The sequence below is a fragment of the Heloderma suspectum genome, chromosome 2 (genome assembly GCF_057233095.1).
Source record: "Heloderma suspectum isolate Gila_16-S chromosome 2, 16-S_ref, whole genome shotgun sequence".
NCBI lineage: Eukaryota > Metazoa > Chordata > Lepidosauria > Squamata > Helodermatidae > Heloderma > Heloderma suspectum.
This window is the reverse complement of record NC_139459.1, coordinates 106,085,551-106,111,622: the sequence shown is the minus strand read 5'-3', so window position 1 is coordinate 106,111,622 and position 26,072 is coordinate 106,085,551. Positions and strand designations below refer to the sequence as shown.

At 44.2% G+C, this 26,072-nt stretch overlaps 1 protein-coding gene across 7 annotated transcripts in view; it reads right to left on the bottom strand.

Annotated features, from left to right (window-relative positions):
* KDM4C (lysine demethylase 4C) overlaps positions 1-26,072 on the bottom strand; it is a 336,197-nt gene that overhangs the window by 226,616 nt on the left and 83,509 nt on the right. For all 7 annotated transcript variants that reach the window (XM_084834476.1, XM_084834472.1, XM_084834475.1 and 4 more), the window contains one exon: positions 21,874-22,011. In XM_084834476.1, coding sequence (XP_084690602.1) covers positions 21,874-22,011 — 138 coding nt within the window. The remainder of the gene's footprint in view (positions 1-21,873; positions 22,012-26,072) is intronic.

Below are 26,072 nucleotides of genomic sequence, written 5' to 3'. Positions count from 1 at the left end.
CCCCTTGACCACATCACTTCCAGGACACACAGACATGCCCAAGACTTAATGCGGGGGCAGGGGGACATGGCACATTATGGCAAAACTGCCAGGGAGCTGCTTTAAGTTAAAAAGACAGAGTAAAAGGAGTTTCAGAAAATGTGGCTTTTCAAGAGGTAAGCAGCTGGTTGACAGCGGATTGGTGACAACATCACCTATCGCAAAGGACTTCAGACTGCTCTAACTTTGCACCAAATTGCTTGTGAAGACAGCCTCCTGTTCTTTTCCTCCCACATTTTAGTATCAGCGCTCATTTTACAGATGCATGCGTCTCTCAGGACTGATTTACACAAATTATAGAAGAGTAATGTGGCAAAAAAAAAAACCCACCTCAATTTCAGTCTATTGACTGAACGCATATCCTGCTTTCCTGAAAGCATGTCCTGAAAGCATGTTACTGTGAGCACATGTTACCCTGTCCTGAAACAGTGGAGAATTATTGATTTTCAGGATGTGGTAACTTTCCATCATCATACAGGGGTGCTAAAAAGGCCATGTGAAAACTGAGGGTAAAGTTTTGTTGCATTCTTTCTGGCTCACAAATGGGAGCATGAATATGCCTGAACAGCAGCTGTGTAACAGATAAGAGTCTTCCAGATTTCTGGTTAACTTCTCAGAAGGAAGAGGTGGATGTATAAGCTTGTCTCTGTACTGCCACCATATAGGATCATATGGTGAAAACTACACAATACTGGGATACTATGAAGAGCATACCTGTTTATTCCAGATTGAAATAAGCAAATTCTGAGATTATGATTAGTGCTAGGCTCTTGATTGCCAGTCTAATGAGTATCTTTCATTAGCAAAGCAGACTATTTATCTAGGCTATTCTGGAAGAGAGCAGATAAACAGATTCGCTAAAATTCAAATCATGCAACAGCAAAAAAGTATGATAAAATGTTCTTGTGAGTTGCAGAAGTGTAGAGGACATGGACTCATACATAGGCTTTTCCATCTGCTAAGCATGTTGTAGCATGCGTACTGAGAACTGGCCAGGAGAAGAGAGGGAAGAAATATGCAGGCTTCTGCCTGATCACGTCCCTCGCAATTATATAGTACATTTCCAGTGTTCAAAGCATTTCACATACGTTACTTAGAGATAGCTTTCACAAATAGGCATTAGAAATTTGCATTTGAAAGGCATTATATCAGACCAGATGCAACCACCAATGAAGCCAAGAAACATTTAAAAATCTATACCATTTCATAGACTTCTCACAAAAAGGTATTTTTAACTCATGTCACCCATATATTTATCACAAGTATAGTTAGAAATGGGAAAAGAAAAACACATGATCATTTCCTAATTGCCATCAGCTCCTGTTGCAACCAAATAACTGGAATTTACAACTAACAAACAGCCATCTCAACTGTAATACTCCAGTCTTCCTACCACTTTGTCATATATGCTCTAGCATACAGTACCCAGAAGTCACTTGGCACTGGTAGAAGAATGGTTCTTGTAGCCTTTGGATAGCACAGTTTAAGGAATTCAGCACAAGTTTCATGCAGGCTCTTCTTAAAATTGGTTATCAGAGATTGTAATGGGCTGTATCCATTTAGTTCCTTCCACTAACGGGAAAGCTCCTGTAAGCAGAATGAGGAGGGGACAATTTCCCATCCCCCTGTAACCCCCCCAAAAAATCTACTCTGAAGGGTTGTGGAACCCCCTCGAGCAGATTTGGAGGGCACAGTGGGCTGGAGGGGGAGGAAAGGACAAAATCTCATTGCGTTAGTAGAAATCTGTGTGTGTTTTGGCCTCAACACATGTTGGGCTGTGTGTCTATCCAGACAGTTACACTCGCATCCAATCCACTTCTGCACAACTCAAATCTTCATCTGTATTTAATGCAATATAAACAATAAACAGCTAATCAATACAGGATCAATACTTTAGTAGAAGGTTGAGGGATGGATGAGGTGGCTGGATGACATCAAATGGATGGATGAGATGAGATGAAATGGATTGGTGAGGTGAGGTGAGGTGAAAAAACAATGCAAGGCCAAGCCTTCTGGCTGCAATCCAGAGCAGCAGCACAGACCAAGGCCTGAGTAAGGTTTGTTCCGAAGTAAGAAAGAGCTAGTGCAAACCAGATAGAAATTCTTCTTAGAAAGAACTAGTCAATGCATTCAATCAAGGCCTGATCAGTTGCTAACAGATAGGTAGAGGGTGAGCTAAAGCAATTACAAATGCAAAGCCTAGGAAGTAACATAACAAATAACATAATGCCCAGTTGGGGCAGAACAGCTTGCCCGGAGTTAAATTTCACTCCATGTTCTTGTGTATCAAATAAACTGTATATTTCTTTAAATGATTTATTGCTATAAAAATGATAATCAACAGCTTGAATGTTTGTTGTTGCTAGTATCGCTCTTGTTTTCTGCCAACATTTCAGACCTATCTATTCGTTTTAGATATTCCAATGTAAACCACCATACTACCAATACTATAAATACCCATTTCTTTTTTAAATAATAACAGGCTAGATGTGGCTGTTCTCAAGACAACATATTCTTTTTTTAAGTCAAAGAAATCAGCATAGTAAATAACTTTTCTTCCCTTTAGAGATAGTCCTAGGTGCTTCAGGCTGCAGCAGCACAAACACAAAATATCTTCACAAATGTCTCCAAACAGTCAAGCTGAAAATCTAAGCCAAAGTTTCATTTAACAGGCTGTCAGTTTTTTGATGTGAAGCTAATGAATGCAGTGGCAAACAAATCCATCAAACCTAACATCAAAACAACTGCTCTTCATCCCACCAAAGGGGAAAAAATGAAATACAACCTGCAGGCCAGCACTTTGATCTAACCTACCCACACAACAAAGGTCTCTAAGCAGCTATTGCTGCAGAATATGCATGAGTAATTATGGACTCAGAGCTCACAAAAGAGCTAATAATTTTTAGCTACCACAATTTCTGAAGACACAACTGGCAAATATCTTCTTTTAGGAGCTAGTCAGTTTAAGAGGAGATCATGACCGGGGGGGGGGGGGGGGTGGCAAAGGTGAATCTTTCAAGGTGAATGACTGAATTGTCTTTTTATGCTACAAAATGTTCTTTATAGGCTTGATTTGTATGGTTAAAATAGCGGAGATAGTTTCCTCTTCATTTCCCCCCACTGAAGGAACCATCTTGTTTTGGTTCGTTCAATTCACCGTTACATGTTGTTTTCACTACGATTTTACTTAACACATATTTATGGCTGGAATCTATAAAACTGGCACTATATTAATGGGATATAACAAGTACTGAGGCTTGTGGTTTTGCATTGTCAAGTTTTCAGAAAACCAGCACTACAGCAGCAGCAGCATGTACTGAGTTGTGATACAAGAGGTATTGCTCTATAGCATTTTGAATATTAGCAAATTAAAGGTGGCTCCAAGAACAGCAAACCTTTTGTTACAATAAGCTCAAACATCCAACTCTTGGTGCTTTTTAAAATTTACATTTTTCATGTTTATTGAGATCTCAAGAAGAAATAGGCTGCCTGTGAGAGAAATTCACACATATAGCCAGTGTTTTGCTTTCAGCGTTACACCACCATCTATATGACTTGTGTGATGGACGATGGGTATCTGGGAACTATTGCTGTTCCTACTGTGCACATGGCTCTCTCCTCCTTTGTTTGGGCCTTTGTCAAAGTGTTTTTATTATAGTATACACATATCCAGGCAATGTTGGGCATTGAGAAATAATAATGAATTGGATCCAAAGGTGACCTTCTGCATATCATGAGAGAATCGTTTTATATATTATACTGTGTGTTGTGCAAGAAAAGTGGAAACTAATTCCAAACATGTCCTTACACTTGCATAAAAGCTTGTGCAAAGTCTTGCACCAGCAAGAGAATCTGCCTATTATAGCACGGCATGAACTCTTGTACAAGCTTTTGTGGAACAGTGCTAACAGCTATTTTTCCTTTTGCTCACAGTTCTTTGGGTCTATTTTACTATACAAGGAAAAAGACAATCCTCTTTTGAAGGATAACTTTAGTATTGGGTACTGCCAGTGAAAAGACTTAGCACAAAATTTCCAGTTGTGTATCACAATTTTTATTTTATTTTATTTGCCTTTCTTAAAGATGTCAATAGAACGAAAGCATTACTAAAAAGTCCCAACTATTCTACAGGCTGTTATGGTATCATAAAGGAAAAACCTGTCACATTTCATAATGAAAAGGAAAAATTAGTTTAGGTGGAAGACATTTTTGAGGGGTACATTGTAAAACTGAAGAAATCATCACTGGCAAGGTAAGCAGTTTAAGTTTGCAAGGGTCTGAACATCCCATCTTGAAATACATTCTACATCTACTTTCATATTTTGACCAAAAAATGTACATTTCCCCACACACATGCGCGCACGCACACGCGCGCGCACACACACACAGTTCTACTCTGGCTTCAGACAAAATAGACAAGGAAGGGGATTTGTAACATTTATTTATTGTTCCTCCTAGGAGTGGCATTTGATAACATTAATCTTAATAAGTATCATGCAGAGAGAGGGGGGGAATTAAAAGTCCTGAATTTTCTATTATGTACTTTCTGACTCCAATTATGACCATTTGGGGAAAAACAGATCATGATTCATTATCAAGCTTCTTAGCTTATCACCTATTGACCTTCAATAGGAAATGGATCACAAGCTTCTCTAGGTAAGTTTTACATACATTTTATGAAAGTGTACTCATACAATGAAAATAATTCTATCTGACTTTTTCTTTACCCTAGAAGTCAATAGTTCTTGAGAAATGCCTCTTTTCAATTAATTAGCTAATAAGGAACAAAGACTGCAGAAATGACAACAGTCATGCAGATATTGTTTTGGTGAGATTATCTGCAAAATGTAAAGTTCCTAATAATCTCTAGAAAAACAAATACAGTAGTTAAAAGAAGTGAATTATAATAGGTCATGGGCTGAAAAGCTTGGAGCTGGGGAAACAATGGGTGGTGGAAACATTGAGGGGAAGAAAGGAAGAGCCAAGGAGAAAGAACCAAGAGCTCTTTAGGTCAGAGGTAGGCAACTTGTGACCCTCCAGATGTTTTGGCCTATAATTCTCATCAGTCCTAGTCAGGATAGTACTGGCACATGGATAACTCTGGTAGGGTCTGCTTTTTTCAGGAAGGGGTGCAACTGGCAAATCAGTTGAAGCTGATAAAAGGCACTCCTGGCCACTGAGGGTAAAGATGCAAGTTTTTATTTTTACTGATTGACATAGGTAGACAAGAACAGAAGATTAAATCAGTTTATTAAAACAGACTGTTGACATTCTCCAACTCCTGAGTAGAGGCCTGATATAAATGCCCAGCAAAGGGCAATACAAAATATTATATAAGGGTAGCGTTACAGAAATTTCAGCTTTAATATGTTTATTATTATCCCATGATTTTATAAGCTATGCTATGTCTATTCTACCTCTGCGTGAGATTGTCATGCTAAACAAAGACACAGTGCCTTATCAGAGACTCAGGAATGTCAAGAATGTAGTATACAAGAGTACGTAACTAGCTCTCTGCTGTCTCTATACACATGCTTGAGTGTTGAGGGGCGTTGTTTGTGCCAGCTAGACAAAGAAGTTAGTAGAGAGCAGGCGTAAGACAACCCCCAAAGACTTTCTGTATATAAGCTTCTGGATCACATTACTTGGTTGCCATCTTTGTTGGTGCGTTTAGCCCCAAAGGTTGCCTTATTCTGTAGAATAAAATAGTGTTGGACCAGATCTCTGCCTCCTCTCGTTCTTGGTAAACAAATTGGATGAGTCTACCAGGGACAGAAGACAGTTTTTCTAACAATTTCTGGCACCCAGATGGGACTCCCTGTGTGACCTGGGAGCTGGGCAAATGCCGGATCAAGCCAAGCGGAGGGCGCCCTGGACCTTGTTTGGTTCACCGTGAGGTTTGAGGTGGCTGTTGCCTGGCAACCCGGCTAGAAAGGATTCCTGAAGAGATGAGGCAAGTAGAGGCCTTTTGAAAGTAGGGATGTACGAAAGTCACTTACCTTTTCGAAGGGGTGATTCGCGGTGGGGAGGAGGCGCACCGTACCTCCCCCCGAAATCCTAATCCAGACGGCTCCGCTCCGCGGCGATTCCACGGAGCCGCTGGCCAGGGCCGCCTGCAGCCGGACATCCAGCCGCTGGGCAGCCTTCTGGGGGGGGGGAAACGCGTATGCAAATGACGGCTACAGCTGCCGCCATTTGCGTTCCCTTTTTTTCGCTGTTTTAGCCTACGTAAATATTTACATAAGCTATTATGGCGAAAAAAAGGAGAACGCAAATAGCGTAGTGGGCACCATTTGTGTTCCTTTTTCCCCCGCCATTTTAGCCTACATAAATATTTACGTAAGCTATTACAGCGAAAAAAAGGAATGCAAATAGCGCCCACTATGCTATTTGCCGTCCCCTTTTTTTCGCCGTAATAGCTTACGTAAATATTTATGTAGGCTAAAACAGGGAGGAGGGAGTGATGCCATCAGCCCTCAAGGAGGCAGTGATAAGACCGCTCTTAAAGAAGCCCTCCTTGGATCCTCAAGTTCTGAACAACTTTCGCCCAGTCTCAAATCTGCCATTTTTGGGCAAGGTGATTGAGCGGGTGGTGGCGGTGCAGTTGAAGGCACACTTGGAAGAAACTGATTATCTAGACCCATTTCAGTTGGGCTTCAGGCCTGGGCATGGGACAGAAACGGCCTTGGTCGCCTTGGTGGATGATATGAGGAGGGCTCTGGATAGGGGTGAATGCTCCTTCATTGTTCTCCTCAACCTCTCAGCGGCTTTTGATACCGTTGACCACGGTATCCTCCTGGACCGCCTGGAGGGGTTGGGCATTGGAGACACTGTATTGCGGTGGTTCCAGTCCTTCCTCTCCGGCAGGTACCAGAGAGTAGCACTGGGAGAGGAGGTTTCGGACCCGTGGCCACTTACTTGTGGGGTGCCACAGGGTTCCATCCTCTCCCCGATGCTATTTAACATCTATGTGAAGCCACTGGGGGCTATCATCAGGAGGTTTGGGGTGCAGTGTCATCAATATGCGGATGACACGCAGCTCTACCTCTCATTCAAATCTTCACCAAGGTTGGCCGTAGAATCCCTGTCCAAATGTCTGGAGACAGTGAGTGGCTGGATGGGGAGGAATAAGCTGAAGCTCAACCCTGACAAGACCGAGGTACTTTTGGTGGGAGACAAGAGGAGGCTGGGGGATGTTGACCTGGTGTTGAATGGGGTACAGCTACCCTTGAAAGACCAGGTCCGCAGCCTGGGGGTCATTTTGGACTCCCAGCTGTCCATAGAGGCTCAGGTGTCAGCTGTGAGCCGGACAGTGCTGTATCAACTCCATCTGATACGGCAGCTGCGCCCCTTCCTTCCCGACCATCTGCTCCCATCGGTAGTACATGCCCTGGTCTCCTCTCGTTTGGACTACTGTAATGCGCTCTACGTGGGGTTACCCTTGAAGATGGTTCGGAAACTGCAGCTGATACAGAACGCGGCGGCTCGCCTGATTAAAGGCAGCCGCCGGCGAGATCACATCACTCCACTGCTGAAGGAGTTGCACTGGTTACCAGTTGTTTTCCGGGCCAAATTCAAGGTGTTGGTTTTGACCTTTAAAACCCTATATGGTTTCGGCCCAGCCTATCTTAAGGAGCGCCTCCAGCAACACCAGACAGGCCGCTTAACAAGATCAGCCTCGGATGGCCTTCTCTCTGTCCCATCAGCCAGGACAGCTAGACTGGTGGGGACGAGGGAGAGGGCCTTCTCTGTGGTGGCCCCCACTTTGTGGAACTCCCTCCCTAGGGAACTCCGTCATGCCCCCTCTTTAATGAGCTTCCGTCGTGCATTAAAAACGTGGTTGTTCAGGCAGGCATTTGGGGTGGGCTACGGTATTTAAAAAAAAAAAAATATGGTAAAATTTTATTGTTTTAAATTGTTTTATGGTGGGTTGTACATCGCCCAGAGTGGCTGAGTGACCAGTCAGATGGGCGATTAATAAATTTAATAAATAAATAATAAAACAGCGAAAAAAGGGAACGCAAATGGCGGCCACCGTAGCCGCCGCCATTTGCGTACGCTGTTTTTTGGGGGGTTTGCTTGCCATGATAGGCTATGTAAGTATTTATGTAGCCTATCATGGCAAAGACCGCTATGCAAATGGCGTGGTGGCCACCAGTTGAGTCCGCAGCAGCCAGCCGAAGACCAGCTGCCGCTGCCGCCGCCACTGCAGCCACCGGAACATCCGCCCCAGGTAAGCTTCATCCCGGGGGGATTCCGCGGGGGGGCGGGGGGGAGGCCGTTCCACCATGGGTTTCGGGGGGCCAAATGCCAGTGCATTCAGCCTCACTGAAATCCGTGGCGGAATTCTCCGCCATCCCTATTTAGAAGACAGGACGCTGTCTGAGGGGTCGTTTGAAGGCTAAAACCATGAGGTGAGTTAAATCTATCCTTGTCCGGGCCATTTGGGGAGTGTAAACCTCCCATTTCGTCCAGCTGAGCCTTGCTTAAGCAGCAGTTGGATATAGATAGATACATAGATAGATAGATAGACAGACAGACAGACAGACAGACAGACAGACAGAGAATTGGCAGGGATGGGATCAGGACCATCCATGGAAGAGATCAGCCAAGACCCACTGGGATGCATGCTTAAGAATTTTAAGTTGTTCAAGCTGGATTATGGTGTTAAAATGACAAAAGAAGAGCTCATAAAATCTTATAACAGAGAATGAGTAAATTTTAGTGTCGGCTCACCGACTAGGGGAAGTGGGAAAATATTGTTATTGTCAAGGTTTATGTTAAAATAATTACTGACAATCACTGAGACCAATTTCTTTGTATTGATGCTTAGATGTTGAAAAAAAATCCTAATTGGATAAGAAAATGTAAAGGTCAGTATTGTAAAGTCATGATGGTATGCTCCGAGGTGAAGCCCAAAGCCCCTGTTCTCCCCGACTCAAGCTCCACAGAAGGAGCTTGGAAATTAGGAGATCCTGCCCAAGGCGCCCTGGGTTTCCCCCACCCTATTCGGCCTGTTAGGTTGGGAGGAGAGGTTTCCGGGGGAACCCCCCCCCCCCGCAGAGAACCCATCTGTTACATCCCTGCGTCTCGCTCCTTCTATGTTGAAAATCCTCCACGGTATTCAGGCTTGTTAGAGGATGCAAGAACAGCTGAGGAAGTTGTAAACTCTGAGGAAAGAGATTTATTTGAAGCCTTAAAGACTGTGGCAAAATCAAGAAACAAAGACAAAGCAAGTTTGTAAAATGTCAGGGTCTGTGTGAGCTTATCTCGGTCAGTCTGCTCAGAGCAGAGCTAAGGGGGGGTTACCTAACCCCCTCGCCGCCGCTGATTTAGCCTTAGCAAACAGAGAGGCTGAAGATGTCTGTGAGAACCTGACAGAAACAGAGTGAGATTTGCAAAAGAAAGCATCACAGCTGGAAAGCTGAGCCGTGCTGCTCTGTTCTTATTCTTATCTGTCGAGGAATCTAGAAGAGGTGTAAGGTTACACCTTCCCCTTTTGAACTGATGAAGAGACAGAGAGCTTTTGCTAGAAGCCTTCTTTGTTTGGATCCATCATTGTTCAGACTTTTGAGAGGCACTCTGCACATGGACTGGAACTTTAGACTGTTAAAGACTTGCTGTAGAAAATACTGTGAGGCTTGTTATAGCCTTAAAAACTCTCGCTGCTGTAGATTGTGTGTTTGTGGTCAGCTCAGTGTACAGCAGGCTGAGTTTGATTTGTGGCTTCAACACTCAGATAAGAAGCTGCATTTCCAAGGCTTTGATTCCATTTACCCTAATGAAGCATACTGATGCAAATTGCTAGGGATTCACAGACTACAAAGGAAACAGCCTTCAAAAAGTTCAAAGAGAAACTACGCAAGTTAGTTTCTGTTTAGAAGAAAGGGGCAGCAAATTCTCTTAACTTAAGAGGTGAGAGGGGAAGATCTCCCCCCTCTCCCAGGACACCTCAAGGCGCAGCTGTTAATGCCGAGCCAATCGGGCAGAGCGCGGAAGCTCAGCCCCTGCGATTTCGCGCTGCTGCCTGCATCTGCGCCTTGCGTCTAAGGAGTCCGGGTTGTCTTCCCTTGCCTCCCCCTTTCTGCCACCACCCACAGAACTGTATAAAGAGAGAACCCAGCTGTGTTTCTGAAACCTGAGAAAGTTCCTGCCCCACATGTTCCAGCTCTTTCTCAAAATCTGAACTGTTCTGACACTCTATGCTCAGAGGCAAGCCTGACGCTCTGCCAGAACTCGTGCAGCGTGAAGTTGCCGACGCAAAAATGGCGGCTTAGAATTCTTTGCATGTATGAGAATGCCCTTCCCTTGATCTTGATGGGTCCTGGCCATGCAGCCAGAGGAGCATATGATTGCTAGATTTGCTCCACCATGCCTTACCATGCAAAAATGTTTTCCAGTCCTGGTGTTAGACTTCAATGAAAGTTTGTTGTGTGTATGTGATATTTGCTGTTAGTTGCAACTATGTTTGTGCCACCCAAAAAAAGGTATGAAGAGAGATAGAGTAAGTAGCAGACAAGGCAGAAGAAGGAAGCAGATAAAAGGCTAGACAGAATGCAGCTTTGATTGCAGTGGCGGTCACAGGGCGAGCCCCTGATTAGGTAAATAAAGGCTTGAAGAAGGATTTTAGAACTCAGAGAAAGAACATTTGTAGAGAAAAAGATATTGGCGAAAGGACTGCCCAAAGCTAAAGGGGGAGAAGAGGGGGGCCATGGTAGCCATAAAAAGAGAAGAAGGTTCCTCTGCTTGGCTCTGAGGAACCCTTTAGTTACAATAAGTGTAAAAAGAAAAGAAATAATGAGACTTATTGACACAAGAGCGACCTATTGCATGAATTTGTTGTGTCTAAAAGATGCCCAGTTGCACTACTCAGTCGAGACTTGCTGACAAAAATTACAAGCAGAGATTTTCTTTCAAGATAATGAGATGGTTGCCAAGTTGCCAAATTTGCAAAAGAACAATACCAGAGTGTCAGTTGTGGTGAGCAAAGCCCCTAAGAGAGTGTAAGCAAAAAGGTGCCTGCCGGGGCAGAGTTTGTTAAGCCCATACAGACTGACCTTAAGCACAGAGCTCAATCGATAAAGGTTAAACAATACCCTTTCTCATTAAAAGTTAAAAAGAGATTGAAACCTCTGATTAACCTGATTATAAAAAGAAGGCGAAGCCCCTGTATGAAGCCTTGACAAAAATATTACCCACTAGAAGTGGACAAGTGAAATAAAAAGGCTTCTTAAATTGAAGCAAGCCTTGATATTACCACCTGCTTTAGCCTTGTCAGACCCCACCCAGATCATGAAATTTTTAGATGCCTTGATGAAGCCCAAAGAAGTAGCTGTGATGCACGTGAGAGCACACAGAAAGAATGCCATTCCTGAAAAACGAAAAGGCAATGCTTTGGCAGATAAGGCTGCAAAAGAAGCAGCACACATAAGAGGTAAAGAAGTACATTATGAAGGAACCCTAATGAGCACAGACTTGGTTCCAATTTACTTCTTGGCTAAAAATGAAAAAGCCCTTGAATACAAGGTAAAACAAACTGAAGATGGATGGTGGGTAGTCCCAAGAGGCCAAGTATTCATACCCAAGCCGCTTTTGAGTTTTATAGTAAGAAATTTGCACCAGACTATGCATTTAAGAAGAACTGCGATAGAAGATCTACTCGTGAGACACATTGTGGCCCCAAGATTGTATATTGAAACCCAGAGAGCAGTGGCTAATTGCCCTTTGTGCTTCAGAAAAAATCCAAAGATGTCTAAGCCCCCAGCTCAAATGAGAGGTCGCCCATGGGCTTACTATCCTTTCCAGAGACTTTAAATTGACTTTTCAGAGTTGCCCCAAACTCATGGCTACTGGTACCTGCTAGTAATAGTAGACCAATTGACAAGATGGGTTGAGGCCTACCCAACTTGTACAGCTACCGCACAGTCAGTAGCCAAAATCTTGTTAAAAGAAGTAGTCCCTAGATTCTTCTCTTCTGAAGAGATTGAATCGAATCAGGGGCCCCATTTTGTTGGACAGGTGACGCAAGCAGTGGCCCAGGCTTTACAAATTAACTGGAAGCTACACCCCCCTTGGAAACCTCAATCCACAAGTCAAGTTGAGAGGATGAACCACACCCTAAAGTCAACGTTTACTAAAAATTTGTTCAGAGACTAAGTTGAAATGGCCACAGGCCTTGCCAATCGCCTTGACTCAAGTACGGTGCACCCCCAGGGGAAGTATTAAATTGACATCCTTTGAAATGTTATATGGACACCCACCTCAGATATTAGCTATGGCTGATAGCTTAAATGTGAATTTAGAAGAGCTTTAGAGATCCAAGAATATACTACTGCCTTGCAGTCTGTTTTGTTTTGTCTTTACAGGTTCATGGCATCACACCAATCCTTGCCTTTGGACGCTCCAGTGCATAATTTCAATCCCAGTGATTGGGTGCTAGAAAGACGAACCACTTACCGAGAAGCAGAAGGGTCCATTTCAGATCCTACTCACCACTCACATTGCTGTAAAAGTCGCTAGAGGAAAGAAGTGGATTCATCACACTCGAGTAAAGGCATTATGTGCCCCAGAGAGAGTCACACCAGAAGCTGACCCACCTGAAGGCCACCATTGGAGTAGTGAACCACTAGAGGGACTCAAGTAAATATTTGTTCAAGAGGGAGCTGTCTCCTGACGCTTAATCATGCATATTACTCTTTCCTTCTTAAGTCTAGTTGTCTTAACATTTCACACTCAAGTAAAAATAAATTAGTTTAAGAGCCATGCTGAGTTTATGTTTAAGCAGAATAGAGATAATTCTATTCTCTATTACAAACACCCATCAACTGTCAGATACTTCACTTTGTTGCCTGGCTTGATTAGAGAACCGCAAGTAATAGTTAGAGCTCTACAGAAAGAGGGCACTCTCTTTTCAAGGATTCCTGATGAACTGAACAAAACTAAGTTCCAAAAGTTCAAATTCCAGACTTACACCAAGAGAATGTGTTTTTGTTGTCAACATTCTGGTAGCTAGAACAGAAAAAGCATCCTAGGCCTCACTTGCCGTTTAGAGAAAACCGTCAATGCCACAGCTATAACAGTGAGGGCCATTCAATCTGAAATTGAGAATCTCAACCAGCAAGTGGCACAACGTAAGTTTGTTTTAGATTATCTCTTAGCACATCAAGGTAGTTTCTGCACCTTACTAAAGCAAGGGTGTAAAGTTTCATGATTTAAACAAAACCATAGAAGATGAAATCGCCAAACTACAAGATATGATTGGATAGAACTATTCAAGAGCAAGTGATCCTTGGTTATGGTTGACCTCCTGGCTCCCTGATTTTGCATGGTTGAAACAACTTGTGACTGGCGCAGTTCTGTTTCTTATGACACTATTGATAATGGTTTGCGCCTTTAAGCATGTAGTCCACTGCTGGACCAAAGAAGAGTATAAGATTTGAGAAAAGCCTTTTGAGGGGGGAGTGTTATAGAAATTTCAGCTTTAATATGTTTATTATTATCCCATGATTTTATAAGCTATGCTATGTCTATTCTACCTCTGCGTGAGATTGTCATGCTAAACAAAGACACAGTGCCTTATCAGAGACTCAGAAATGTCAAGAATGTAGTATGCAAGAGTACGTAACTATCTCTCTGCTGTCTCTCTACGCATGCTTGAGTGTTGAGGGGCGTTGTTCGTGCCAGCTAGACAAAGAAGTTAGTAGAGAGCAGGCGTAAGCCAACCCCCAAAGATTTTGTGTATATAAGCTTCTGGATCACATTACTTAGTTGCCATCTTTGTTGGTGTGTTTAGCCCCAAAGGTTGCCTTATTCTGCAGAATAAAATAGTGTTGGACCAGATCTCTGCCTCCTCTCGTTCTTGGGAAACAAATTGGATGAGTCTACCAGGGATAGAACACAGTTTTTATAACAGTAGTATCCAACTGTGCCCTAGCACTAATGTTGGAGAAAAGCGGTGATTTGCTGCTGAAATTCAGCAGTGCCAATTGTGCCCCAGCGTGAATTTCAGTGACAAATCACAATTTTTTCTCAGTGACCTAGCAAGTGCTAATTATGTTGCATACGTATTGCTTTGCACTAGCACAAACAACATTAGCATTAGTGCTAGGGAACAACTGGAGACTACCCTAAGCTTTCAAACTAAGAAAGGTCTTCCCACACGCACCTCAGCGACTCACATCTATCTGCAAACAGAGACAAATAGTAGCGAGCAGCTATAATGCCTAAAGAAGAATTCTATTAAAGTTGCTGTTGATATTCACATGGAGAGACGGGGTTAAAAAGCCCTTTACCTCTTGGTTGGTGTGGTAGTGGTTCAAGCCAATCTTTCTGGCATTCTAGTCCTTAGTATGGCCTCCTGTTAAAAACTGGTTACTGACCAGGGACGTACATCAAGCAACCAAATGACAGCTTAAAGTTGTGAATAAGTCATGCAACACTGATTATCTAAAATGCTTCTTTTTCTACCTATGCAGTAGAAAATAATGTGTGTGTGTGTGTGTGTTTTTAATGGAAACACTTCTAAGGAAATCTTTATTTTCTAAGAACAGGGGAGGGGGGAAATAATCCAAACACTATGTAAACATTTATATTCAGCAGTTTTAATGTCTGCATATAGCTCCTAGTTCAGCACAAATATTGCAGGCTCAGCACAAATTAAAGGAGGCCCCAGCAAAACACACGAAGTAATTGTCACTGGTTCATCTGTTTCACCAACATTAACAAAATGCACTCGAGTAAAATAACTCAAAATGTTGTCCACAGAAAGACATATCTCCAGCCAACTAAGATGAATATAAACTTCATTAGGTAAATAAAAAAATCCACAGAAGTCTGAGGAAATGTCCCATCTGCCCTTCTTTCAACACTAAAATTTGATCTCCTCTGTTTATTAGCGTCAGTTTGACAAAATAAAGTTCAGCAACAGAAACTTCATAAAATGGATTTGTGATGCAAAGAGATGCAGGATGAGTTAGTGGCAAATCACATAGATCAGCTCTACCACAGCGCCGACTAACATGCAACTGGCAAGCAGACTGAGGCTAATGTATAAAGGCACAGAACAGAGATGCCCACTCTCCAAACAGCTTTCAAACTGTGTTCTGGGGAACCCTGGAGTTAATCAATGAGATCAGTAATGGGGGACCTAGGCATTGCTGGGGGATACAACAGGTTACATGTCCTGACTCCTATGAAGAAAGGTTACAACAGCTAGGATTGTTTAGCTCAGAAAAAAGGTGAGTAAGGGGAGACATGACAGAGATGTACAAAATTATGCATGGTGTGGAGAAAGTGGACAGGCAGACTTTTTTCTCCCTCTCTCATAATACTAGAACTTGGGGTCATCCCATGATGCTGATTGGTGGGAGATTCAGGACAGACAAAAGGAAGTACTTCTTCACACAGCACATAGTAAAACTATGGAATTCACTTCCACAAGATGTGGTGATGTCCACCACTTTGGATGGCTTTAAAGGGGGGTTAGATAAATTAATGGAGGCTAAGGCTATAAATGGCTACTAGTCCTGATAGCTATATGCTACCTCCAGTATAAGAGACAGTTGCTGGGGAACATACGTGGGAGGATGCTGTTGTACTCATCTCCTGCTTGTGGGTTTCCCATGGGCAGCTGGTTGGCCACTGTGTGAACAGAATGCTGAACTGGATGGACCCTTGGTCTGAACCAGCATGGTTCTTCTTATGTTCTTAATCTTCTGAGCTGTGACCTGGATCTTTTGAGCTGCTCCACTGTCATAATGATCCCTAAGGCAGGCCTACTTGCCAAACAAACAGGTACTTAGCCGGGGCTGCCAGAGGCTACTCGGGAAGGAGCTGTGGGGAAGGAGGACCAGCCAGCTGCACCAGGTGGACCCTGAGCCTGTTTCTGCCCCTGCCAAACAAACAGGTACTCAGCTGGGGCTGCTAGAGGCAGCGCTTTGGCATACGCTTCGGCACTGCGCCAAGTACAACGCTAAGTGCGCACTTAGCGTCGCACTTGGAGACGCATGGAGGAGCATATGAAGATCTCATATGCTCCTCCTTCATATGAAGATCTCCAGCGACATCAGCAGCCAGAGATACCAGCAGCAAATAGCAGCAGCAGAAGGCAGCAGCATTAAAAACCAGAAAGAAAGGGGCAAACACAGATTCTACCTGCTCCTTTTTAGCTGCTCTCTTTTATATATTTTATACTGTTTTATATTTTACATCTTAACATTTTAATATGTGTCTGGGAAGTCCTTCAAGCAACTCAGGGGGTCGGGGAGGTGCCACCATAACTGTGGTCATGGGGAGGGGGAGGTATGGCGTTAGGGGTTTAACAGGCCAGCTGAGGAGAAGAGGGGCTAGACACCTTACAGCTGTCCCCTCTTCTGGTTCTTCCCCCAACTAGATGGTTCCTGGCGGCCTTACAGGCTTGCTCTCGGGTCTGGTGGTGCTGCTGCTGAATGCCAGGTCAGCCCAAAATAAAATCTCCCTCATCCATGATTTGACTGTGGATGAGGGGGCTGACCTGGTATGTATTACTGAGACCTGGGTGGGGGAACTGGGAGGGGTTACTCTCTCCCAGCTGCGCCCTCCTGGGTACTCAGTGCAGCACCAAAACCGACTCAAGGGTTGGGGAGTGGGGGTTGCCATGGTCTATAGGAATTCAATCCCTCTCTCCAGGCTTCCTGCTCATTTGAGTGCAGATCTTGAGTGCTTGTACCTTGTGTTGGGTACCCGGGACAGATTAGGGATTCTGTTGGTGTACTGCCCACCCCACTGCCCATCAGATTCCCTGCCTGAGCTGATGGAGGTGGTCTTGGACTTGGTGTTGAGGACCCCTAGGATGATGGATCTCAACTTCCATGCTGAGGCCACAGTATCCAGGGCGGCTCAGGACTTCATGGCCGCCATGACAACCATGGGGTTGTCCCAACATGTCATCGGCCCAACGCATGTAAAAGGACACACACTTGATCTGGTTTTCTCGACTGGGCAGGAGGAAGGCGATCTGAAAGTGGAGGAATTAACATCTGTCCCTTTGTCATAGTCAAGTCACTTCCTGTTGAGGTTTAGACTCTCGGCAGCCTTCCCCCTCTGCAAGGGTGGGGGACCTATTAAAATGGTCCGCCCCTGGAGGCTAATGGATTCTGATGGATTCCAGAGGGCTCTGGGGGATTTTCCTGCTGGTATGGCTGGTGCTCCTGTTGAAGCCCAGGTTGCTCTGTGGAATGCAGAGATGACTCGGGCGGTTGACACGATCGCGCCCAAGCGCCCTCTCCCTCTGAGCAGAGCCCGGCTAGCTCCTTGGTATACACCTGAGCTGAGGGCAATGAAGCAAGAGGGGAGATGGCTAGAACACAGGTGGAGGAAAACTCGTGCTGAGTCTGACCAAACACAGGTAAGAGCTCACTATCGAGCCTACTCTGTGGCGGTGAGGGTGGCGAAGAGACAGTTCTTTTCCACCGGCATTGCATCTTCTCAGTGTCGTCCAGTAGAGCTCTTCTGAGTGGTTCGCAGCTTGTTACATTCTGGGCCAGGGAGAGAGACTGTGGAACCCTCGGTTGCATACTGTGATGAGTTTGCACGGCATTTTGAAGATAAAGTCGCTCAGATTCGCTATGAATTGGACACCACCATTAATGCAGTTCCATTGGTAGAGGCGTTCAGAGCACCGTCTGGTCCAGTTCTATTGGATGAGTTTCAGTTATTGAGGCCTGAGGATGCGGACAAGGTGCTTGGCCAAGTCCGATCAACCACTTGTGTGCTTGACCCTTGCCCTTCATGGCTTTTTAAATCAAATAAGGAGGGGATGTTCAGGTGGGTCCAGGAGGTTGTAAATTCCCCCTTGAGAGAGGGAGTGGTGCCGGCCTCTTTAAAAGAGGCAGTAATCAGAGCATTCCTGAAAAAGCCTAACCTGGACCTGGAGGATGTTAACAATTATAGGCCAGTGGCCAACATCCCCTTCTTGGGCAAGGTGCTTGAACAGGTGGCTGCAGGACAGCTCCAGGCACTCTTGAATGAAACAGATTGTCTAGAGCCATTTCAATCGGGCTTCAGGCCTGGTTTTGGAATGGAAACTGCCTTGGTTGCCCTGTGGGATGACCTCTGCCGGGAGAGGGACAGGGGGAGTGCGACCCTGTTGATTCTCCTGAACCTCTCAGAGGCTTTCGATACCATCAGCGATGGTATCCTTCTGGATAGGTTGACTGGGTTGGGAGTTGGAGGCATTGCACTGCAGTGGTTCCGCTCCTACTTGGATGGCCGATTCCAGAAGGTGATGCTGGGGGATTATTGCTCTGTGCCATAGCAATTGTGCCTTGGGATTCCACAGGGTTTTATTTCATCCTCCATGCTGTTTAACATCTACATGAAACCACTGGGGGAGGTTATCCGGAGGTGTGGGCTGAGGTGCCATCAATATGCAGATGACACCCAGCTCTACCTCTCTTTCTCATCAAACCCAGGTGAGGCAGTGGCTGTTCTGAATCAGCGCCTGGGCACAGTAATGGACTGGATGAGGGCCAATAAACTGAAACTCAATCCAGACAAGACGGAGGTACTGTTAGTGGGTGGTTCGTCTGCCCGGCTAGGTGATATTCAACCTGTTCTGGAGGGGGTTGCAGTCCCCCTAAAGGATCAGGTTCGTAGTTTAGGGCTACTGTTAGATCTAGAACTGTCACTTGAGGCACAGGTGAACTCAGTGGCACAGAGCACTTTTTATCAGCTTAGGCTGGTATACCAACTACACCCTTATCTGGACAGAGATAGCCTAGCTACAGTTATCCATGCTCTGATAACTTCTCGTCTGGATTACTGCAATGCGTTATACACGGGGCTGCCTTTGAAAATGGTCCGGAAACTTCAGCTGGTCCAAAATAGGGCAGCAAGACTGTTAACAGGGACGGGCCAACGAGCTCATATTACGCCAGTACTTTTCCAGCTGTACTGGCTGTCAGTCCATTTCCGGGCCCGATTCAAAGTGCTGGTATTAACATTCAAATTAGGGGTGAACTTCCAGGGCCAATTGCATAGCCACCCCTCCATTATCAAGGAATGAGTGAATGCTTTCAGACAGCACAAAATAAACTGATGCTCCTCCCTCATTAGAAAAAGGACACCGAATGCAGGACGGTTAAGCAATTGCTTAAAAGACCGCCTGCACAAATTGTGACTCATGAAGTCGAGCCTAGCAGCTTTCCAGGTTCTTTATCATTCCCATTTATGCCATCCTGGACTGGCTAAAAAAACAGGAGGTTTATCAACCTCTTAGTCAGCTACGGATCTGGCTGCACTCAGTTTGGTGGGCCATGTAGGAAGCCAACTCAGTCAGACTATTGGTCCATCTAGCTCAGTATTGTTTAAACCAGGGTTGTTGAACTTCTTTCGGCCTGAGGGCCATATTCAATGAAAGCCAGTGTGGTGTAGTGGTTAGAGCATTGGTGTCAGGGTGGAAACTGAGCCGATGGAACCCCAGAGCAGTTCTGATTCTGAGGAGGATCAGCAAACTGTGGGAGAGGAGCCAGCTCATCCCTCACAGGCATAGCAGCTGGCAGAGATTCCTCCTGCTGGCATTCCTGAGATAGTGACCCTGGCAGTGAGCAAGTGCAGGAGGGGGGCTTGCTGGATGCTCGACGCAGACGCAAAGAACTATGAGCAATGGAGGGTGCGGAAAGGAGGTGTAGCGCCCGTTTGGCACGCAAGCAACGGCCGCCTCCCGTGGACCCACGGGAAAGAGGGAGGATCTCTCCCTAGCCCATAAGTTCAGGGTCTTCAAGTGACTCTCCTTCAAACAGGGATCAACTGACTACTTGGTGCTTAGGCCACTCTGCTGTTCCTTGCCTAGTCGCTGGTGATTAGCATCTGAAAGAATCATTAAGTTGTAAAAGGATTAAAGCCTTGAAAAGAAACCTTCCGTCTGTGTCTTGAGTTGGCTATTGGAGTCTACTGAAAGAGGCCGCCAGGGTGCTCCTGACAACTGGATTGGGACTTGGGAGACCTTAACAGCTTGGGGCCAGGTTATCTGAAGGATCACCTCCTCCCATATGTGCCTGCCTGGACCTTAAGATCATCCTCAGTGGCCCTTCTCCGTGAGTCCCTGCCAAAGGAAGTGAGGCAGGTGGCTACTAGGATGAGGGCTTTTTCTGCTGTGGCACCCCAGCTGTGGAATGAGCTCCCTAGTGAGGTTCGCCTGGCACCTACATTGTATTCCTTCCAGCACCAGGTGAAGACCTTTTAATTTTCCCAGGCATTTTAGCATTTTAGCTCTTTAGACTTTTGGCTTTGCTGTTTTAAATCTGTATTTTAAATCCCTGCACTGCTGCTAGGTTTTATTCTGGTTGTATTGTTTACTGTGGTTTTAATGTTTTATATATTTTGTATGGTTTTATTGTGTGCTCTTTGGTTTTAATTTCTGTGAACCGCCCAGAGAGCTTCAGCTATTGCGCGGTATAGAAATGAAATAAATAAATAAATACTTCCCTCTGAGCTCAGTAGCTTTCTATTGACTAGGACACCCTTAGCAGACTATTGACTAGGAGACTCACTCCCTTAGCAGACCAGTAAGGGATATAGCATGAAGTCAGCAGCCTCTGAAATTATAGGGGACACTGCCATGCTTCTTTTCCCAATCTGCCAATTATTTTTGTTTCTCTCTGCCTTTTTACTCTCCCTGCACCCACTGCCCTGCCACCATTATACATGCCTATAGCAGTCTTCCCCAGCCTCATGCCCTCAACTGACTGATACACCATCTAAGGTGAAAGCCCAATATATAGGCATCACAAGTTAAATGGCTGGCAAAGAGAGAGAGATGGGCTGTAGATTGGAAACCATCCAGATTTTTTTTAAGACCTTATAATTTTCATATAATTTACAACTGATCAATCATTTATCTATACAACATCCAAAACCTCATCTCACATATTGAAATAGAATGAAACCACATGAATATCTGAGAAATAGATGCCAGCCTTCCAGCATATCGTTTTTTATATTATTTAACTGCCCTCCAAATGATTTTATAACAGGTTAGTTTGCACATACGGCTTCTTTGTCATATTTTTCTATGCTGTTCTTCTATTAATGGGCAGGTTTGTTGTTTCCAGTTATTAGTCTCATGAACTTATTCCTAATAAGTGTATGATGTTATTTTCCATTGATTGTGTTTTTGTTTTGTTCAAGCAACACAACTAGGGGATTCAGAGGTAAGTCACAGCCTATTATTTCTGTTATTTCTTAGATAGATTTTAATATATAAATCCAATATATCTAATTTATTTTTAGATAATACCCCAGGCATGAACCATCTGATAAAATGATAAAATAAGGATATAGAAATCCATCCAAAGTATAAATATATACCTCTCCTATATATAGAAAACTTAATAATCTTTATCTTAACTGTTTGAGGTAGTGGAAGACTTTGACAAGTGCCAAGATATGTTATTAGTTGGACTAAATGTGAAGTTCCCACAATGGGGACGTAAAGGCTGAAATGTTTTACCTAGTTTCCTAGGAGTAAGCCCCATTTATTCAATGGGACTTATTTCTGAGTAGACATGCATAGGATTGTACTCTTGGTATACCACAGCATATGGAAGCAAACCCCATACACTGGCAAAATGAAAGTCGGAATTATCTGGCTATCATTACTCCTGAACCTTTCAGTCCTCAATAACCTATTATACAACCAGCACCAGTTAAAATTATAACACTTTGCTATTTGAAAAGTTTGCAAAATTTTCTTCCAGTCCTGTAATTTTATCATGCCAGCATGTCTAAATTCGCAGGTTTCTTTTTTCAATACATTCTAACAGATAGTTTTGTAATTAGTAATATAGTTTGACTTACCAATTTAGCTACTTTTCCATAATCAATCCATCTGATTGTTGCAAAGTTTGTTGACTCTGCACAGTTGAAACCATGATTAAATCCTGCATGGTATCCATATGGGAAAGTGATCATAAACTCTCCTGCCTCCTGTGTGATCTACAAAAAACAAAAAGACAATGAATATAAGTGTCAACATGTTGCCTCGGGCTACAGAAGCCATGTTCCCCTAGATCAGGGGTATGGCCTCCAGATGTTTTTGGACTGCAGTTCCCATCAGCCCTAGCCAGCATAGCCAATAGTAAGGAAGGATGGGAGTTGTGGTCCAACAGCAACTGGAGGGCCACACATTCCCCATCCCTGCCCTAGACATTTCCTCTCAGTTCTGCTCTTGGATTCCCAATGTAATTGCATGGGTTTGTTGTTGTTTATTCGGTCAGTCGCTTCGGACTCTTCATGACTTCATGGACCAGCCCACATCAGAGCTTCCTGTCAGCTGTCGCCACCCCCAGCTCCCCCAAGGTCGAGTCTGTCACCTCCAGAATATTATCCATCCATCTTGCCCTTGGTCAGCCCCTCTTCCTTTTGCCTTCCACTTTCCCTAGCATCAGCATCTTCTCCAGGGTATCCTGACTTCTCATGATGTGGCCAAAGTACTTCAGTTTTGCCTTCAATATCATTCCTTAAGTGAGCAGTCTGGCTTTATTTCCTGGAGTATGGACTGGTTTGATCTTCTTGCAGTCCAAGGCACTCTCAGAATTTTCCTCCAGTACCACAGTTCAAAAGCATCTATCTTCCTTTGCTCAGCCTTCCTTATGGTCCAGCTCTCACAGCCATAGCTTACTACGGGGAATACCATTGCTTTCACTATGCGGACCTTTGTCGTCAGTGTGATGTCTCTGCTCTTAACTATTTTATCAAGGTTTGTCATTGCTGTCCTCCCAAGAAGTAAACGTCTTCTGATTTCCTGGCTGCAGTCAGCATCTGCAGTAATCTTTGTGCCTAGAAAGACAAAGTCTGTCACTGCCTCCACGTTTTCTTCCTCTATTTGCCAGTTATCAATCAAGCTGGTTGCCATAATCTTGGGGGGGGGGGTTAGGTTTAACTGCAACCCAGCTTTTGCACTTTCTTCTTTCACTTTCGTCATGAAAGTGTTACTCAGCTCCTCCTCACTTTCAGCCATCAAAGTGGTATCATCTGCATATCTGAGATCGTTAATGTTTCTTCCAGCGATTTTAACTCCAGCCTTGGCTTCATCAAGCCCAGCACATCGCATGATGTGTTCTGCATACAGATTGAATAGGTAGGGTGAGAGTATACAACCCTGCCATACTCCTTTCCCAATCTTAAACCAGTCTGTTGTTCCGTGGTCTGTTCTTACATTGCTACTTGGTCGTTACACAGATTCCTCAGGAGGCAGACAAGATGACTTGGTATCCCCATACCACCAAGAACTTGCCACAATTTGTTATGATCCACACAGTCAAAGGCTTTAGAATAGTCAATGAAACAGAAATAGATGCTTTTCTGAAACTCGCTGGCTTTCTCCATTATCCAGTGGATATTGGCAATTTGGTCTCTAGTTCCTCTGCCTTTTCTAAACCCAGCTTGTACATCTGGCAATTCTCATTCCATGAATTGCTGGAGTCTACCTTGCAAGATCTTGAGCATTACCTTACTGGCCTGTGAAATAAGTGCCACCGTTCAATAGTTTGAACATTCTTTGGTGCTTCGCTTTTTTGGTATGGGGATATAAGTTGATTTTTTCCAATCTGTTGGCCATTATTGTGTTTTCCAAATTTGCTGGCATATGGCATGCATCACTATTTCCTAAAAACTACAACTGCTCCACTAGCCTCTACCTGTTTTTACACATAGGTAGTTCAAACTACCACTTCATGGATCACTGCCTTGTTGTGGCGAAGGGGCTTGCGTAACCCAGTGAAGCCATAAGCTATGCCGTGCAGAGCCACCCAAGATGGACAGGTCATGGCGGAGAGTTCTGACAAAATGTGGTCCACTGGAGAAGGAAATGGCAACCCACTCCAGTATTCTTGCCAAGAAAACCCCATGGAATGTATCACAAAGCTAAAAGATATGATGCCGAAAGATGAGCCCCTCAGGTCGGAAGGTGTCCAATATACTACTGGGGAAGAGCAGAGGGTATTTCCAAGTAGTGCCAGAAAGAGTGAAGCGGCTGGGCCAAAGCCGAAAGGACACTCAGCTGTGGATGTGTCTGGTGGTGAAAAGAAAGTCCGATGCTGTAAAGAACAAGATTGTTTAGGAACCTGGACTGTAAGATCAATGAATCAAGGTAAGCTGGAGGTGGTCAAACATGAGATGGCAAGATTGAACATCGACATCTTGCGAATCAGCGAACTAAAATGGACAGGCATGGGCGAATTTAATTCAGGTGACCATCATATCTACCACTGTGGGCAAGAATCCCTTAGAAGAAATGGAGTAGCACTCATAGACAATAAAAGGATGAGAAAAGCAGTACTGGGGTACAATCTCAAAAATGACAGAATGATCTCAGTACGAATCCAAGGCAAACCATTCAACATCACAGTAATTCAAGTCTATGCCCCAACCACTGAGGCCGAAGAAGCTGAGGTTGATTGGTTCTATGAAGAACTACAACACCTTCTAGAACTAACACCAAAAAAGATGTCCTCTTCATCATAGGGGATTGGAATGCTAAAGTAGGTAGTCAAGAAATCACCAGGATAACAGGCAAGCATGGCCTTGGTGTACAAAATGAAGCAGGACACAGGCTAATAGAGTTTTGCCAAGAGAACACGCTGATCATAGCAAACACTCCTTTCCAACAGCACAAGAGGCAACTCTACACATGGACATCACCAGATGGTCAATATCGAAATCAGATTGATTATGTACTTTGCAGCCAAAGATGGAGAAGCTCCATACAGTCAGTAAAAACAAGACCTGGAGCTGACTGTGGCTCAGATCATGAGCTTCTTATTGCAAAATTTCGGCTTAAATTGAAGAATGTAGGGAAAACCACGAAACCATTCAGGTATGACCTAAATCAGATCCCTTATGAATACACAGTGGAGGTGACAAATAGATTTCAGGGATTAGACCTGATAGACAGAGTGCCTGAGGAACTATGGACGGAGGTCCGTAACATTGTTCAGGAGGCAGCAACTAAATCCATCCCAAATAAAAAGAAATGCAAGAAAGCAAAGTTTCTGTCTGATGAGGCTTTACAAGTAGCTCACGAAAGAAGGGAAGCGAAAAGCAAGGGAGAAAGGGGAAGATATATCTAACTGAATACAGACTTCCAGAGAATAGCAAGGAGAGACAAAAAGGCCTTCTTAAATGAACAATGCAAAGAAATCAAGGAAAACAATAGAATGGGAAAGTCTAGAGATCTTTTCAAGAAAATCGGAGATCTCAAGGGAACGTTTTGTGCAAAGACGGAAATGATAAAGGACAAAGAAGGCAGGGACCTAACAGAAGCAGATGAGATTAAGAAGAGCTGGAAAGAATACACAGAAGAACTAGACAGGAAAGATCTGAATGTCCCTGATAGCCATGACAGTGCGCTCACTGAACTTCAGCCAAACATCCTAGAGAGTGAAATCAAGTGGGCCTTAGGAAGCATTACTAACAACAAAGCTATCGGAGATGACAGTATTCCAGCTTAGCTATTTAAAATCCTAAAAGATATTGCTGTTAAAGTGCTGCACTCAATATGCCAACAAATTTGGAACACTCAACAGTGGCCACAAGACTGGAAAAGGTCAGTTTACATTCCAATTCCAAAGAAGGGCAATGCCAAAGATTGTTCGAACTACTGTACAATGTGCACATTTCACATGCCAGCAAGGTTATGCTCAAAATCCTACAAGCTAGACTTCAGCAGTATGTGAACCAAGAACTACCGGAAGTACAAGTTGGGTTTCAAAGAGGCAAAGGAACAAGAGATCAAATCGCCAACATTCGCTGGATCATGGAGAAAGCAAGAGAATTCCAGAAAAACGTCAATTTCTGCTTCATTGACTACGGTAAAGCCTTTGATTGTGTGGATCACAACAAACTGTGGCAAATTCTTAAAGAGATGGGAGTACCAGACCACCTTACCTGTCTCCTGAGAAACCTGTACGAGGGTCAAGAAGCAACAGTAAGAACCAGACATGGAACAAGATTCCCAAGATGTCGATGTTCAATCTTGCCATCTCATGTTTGACCAC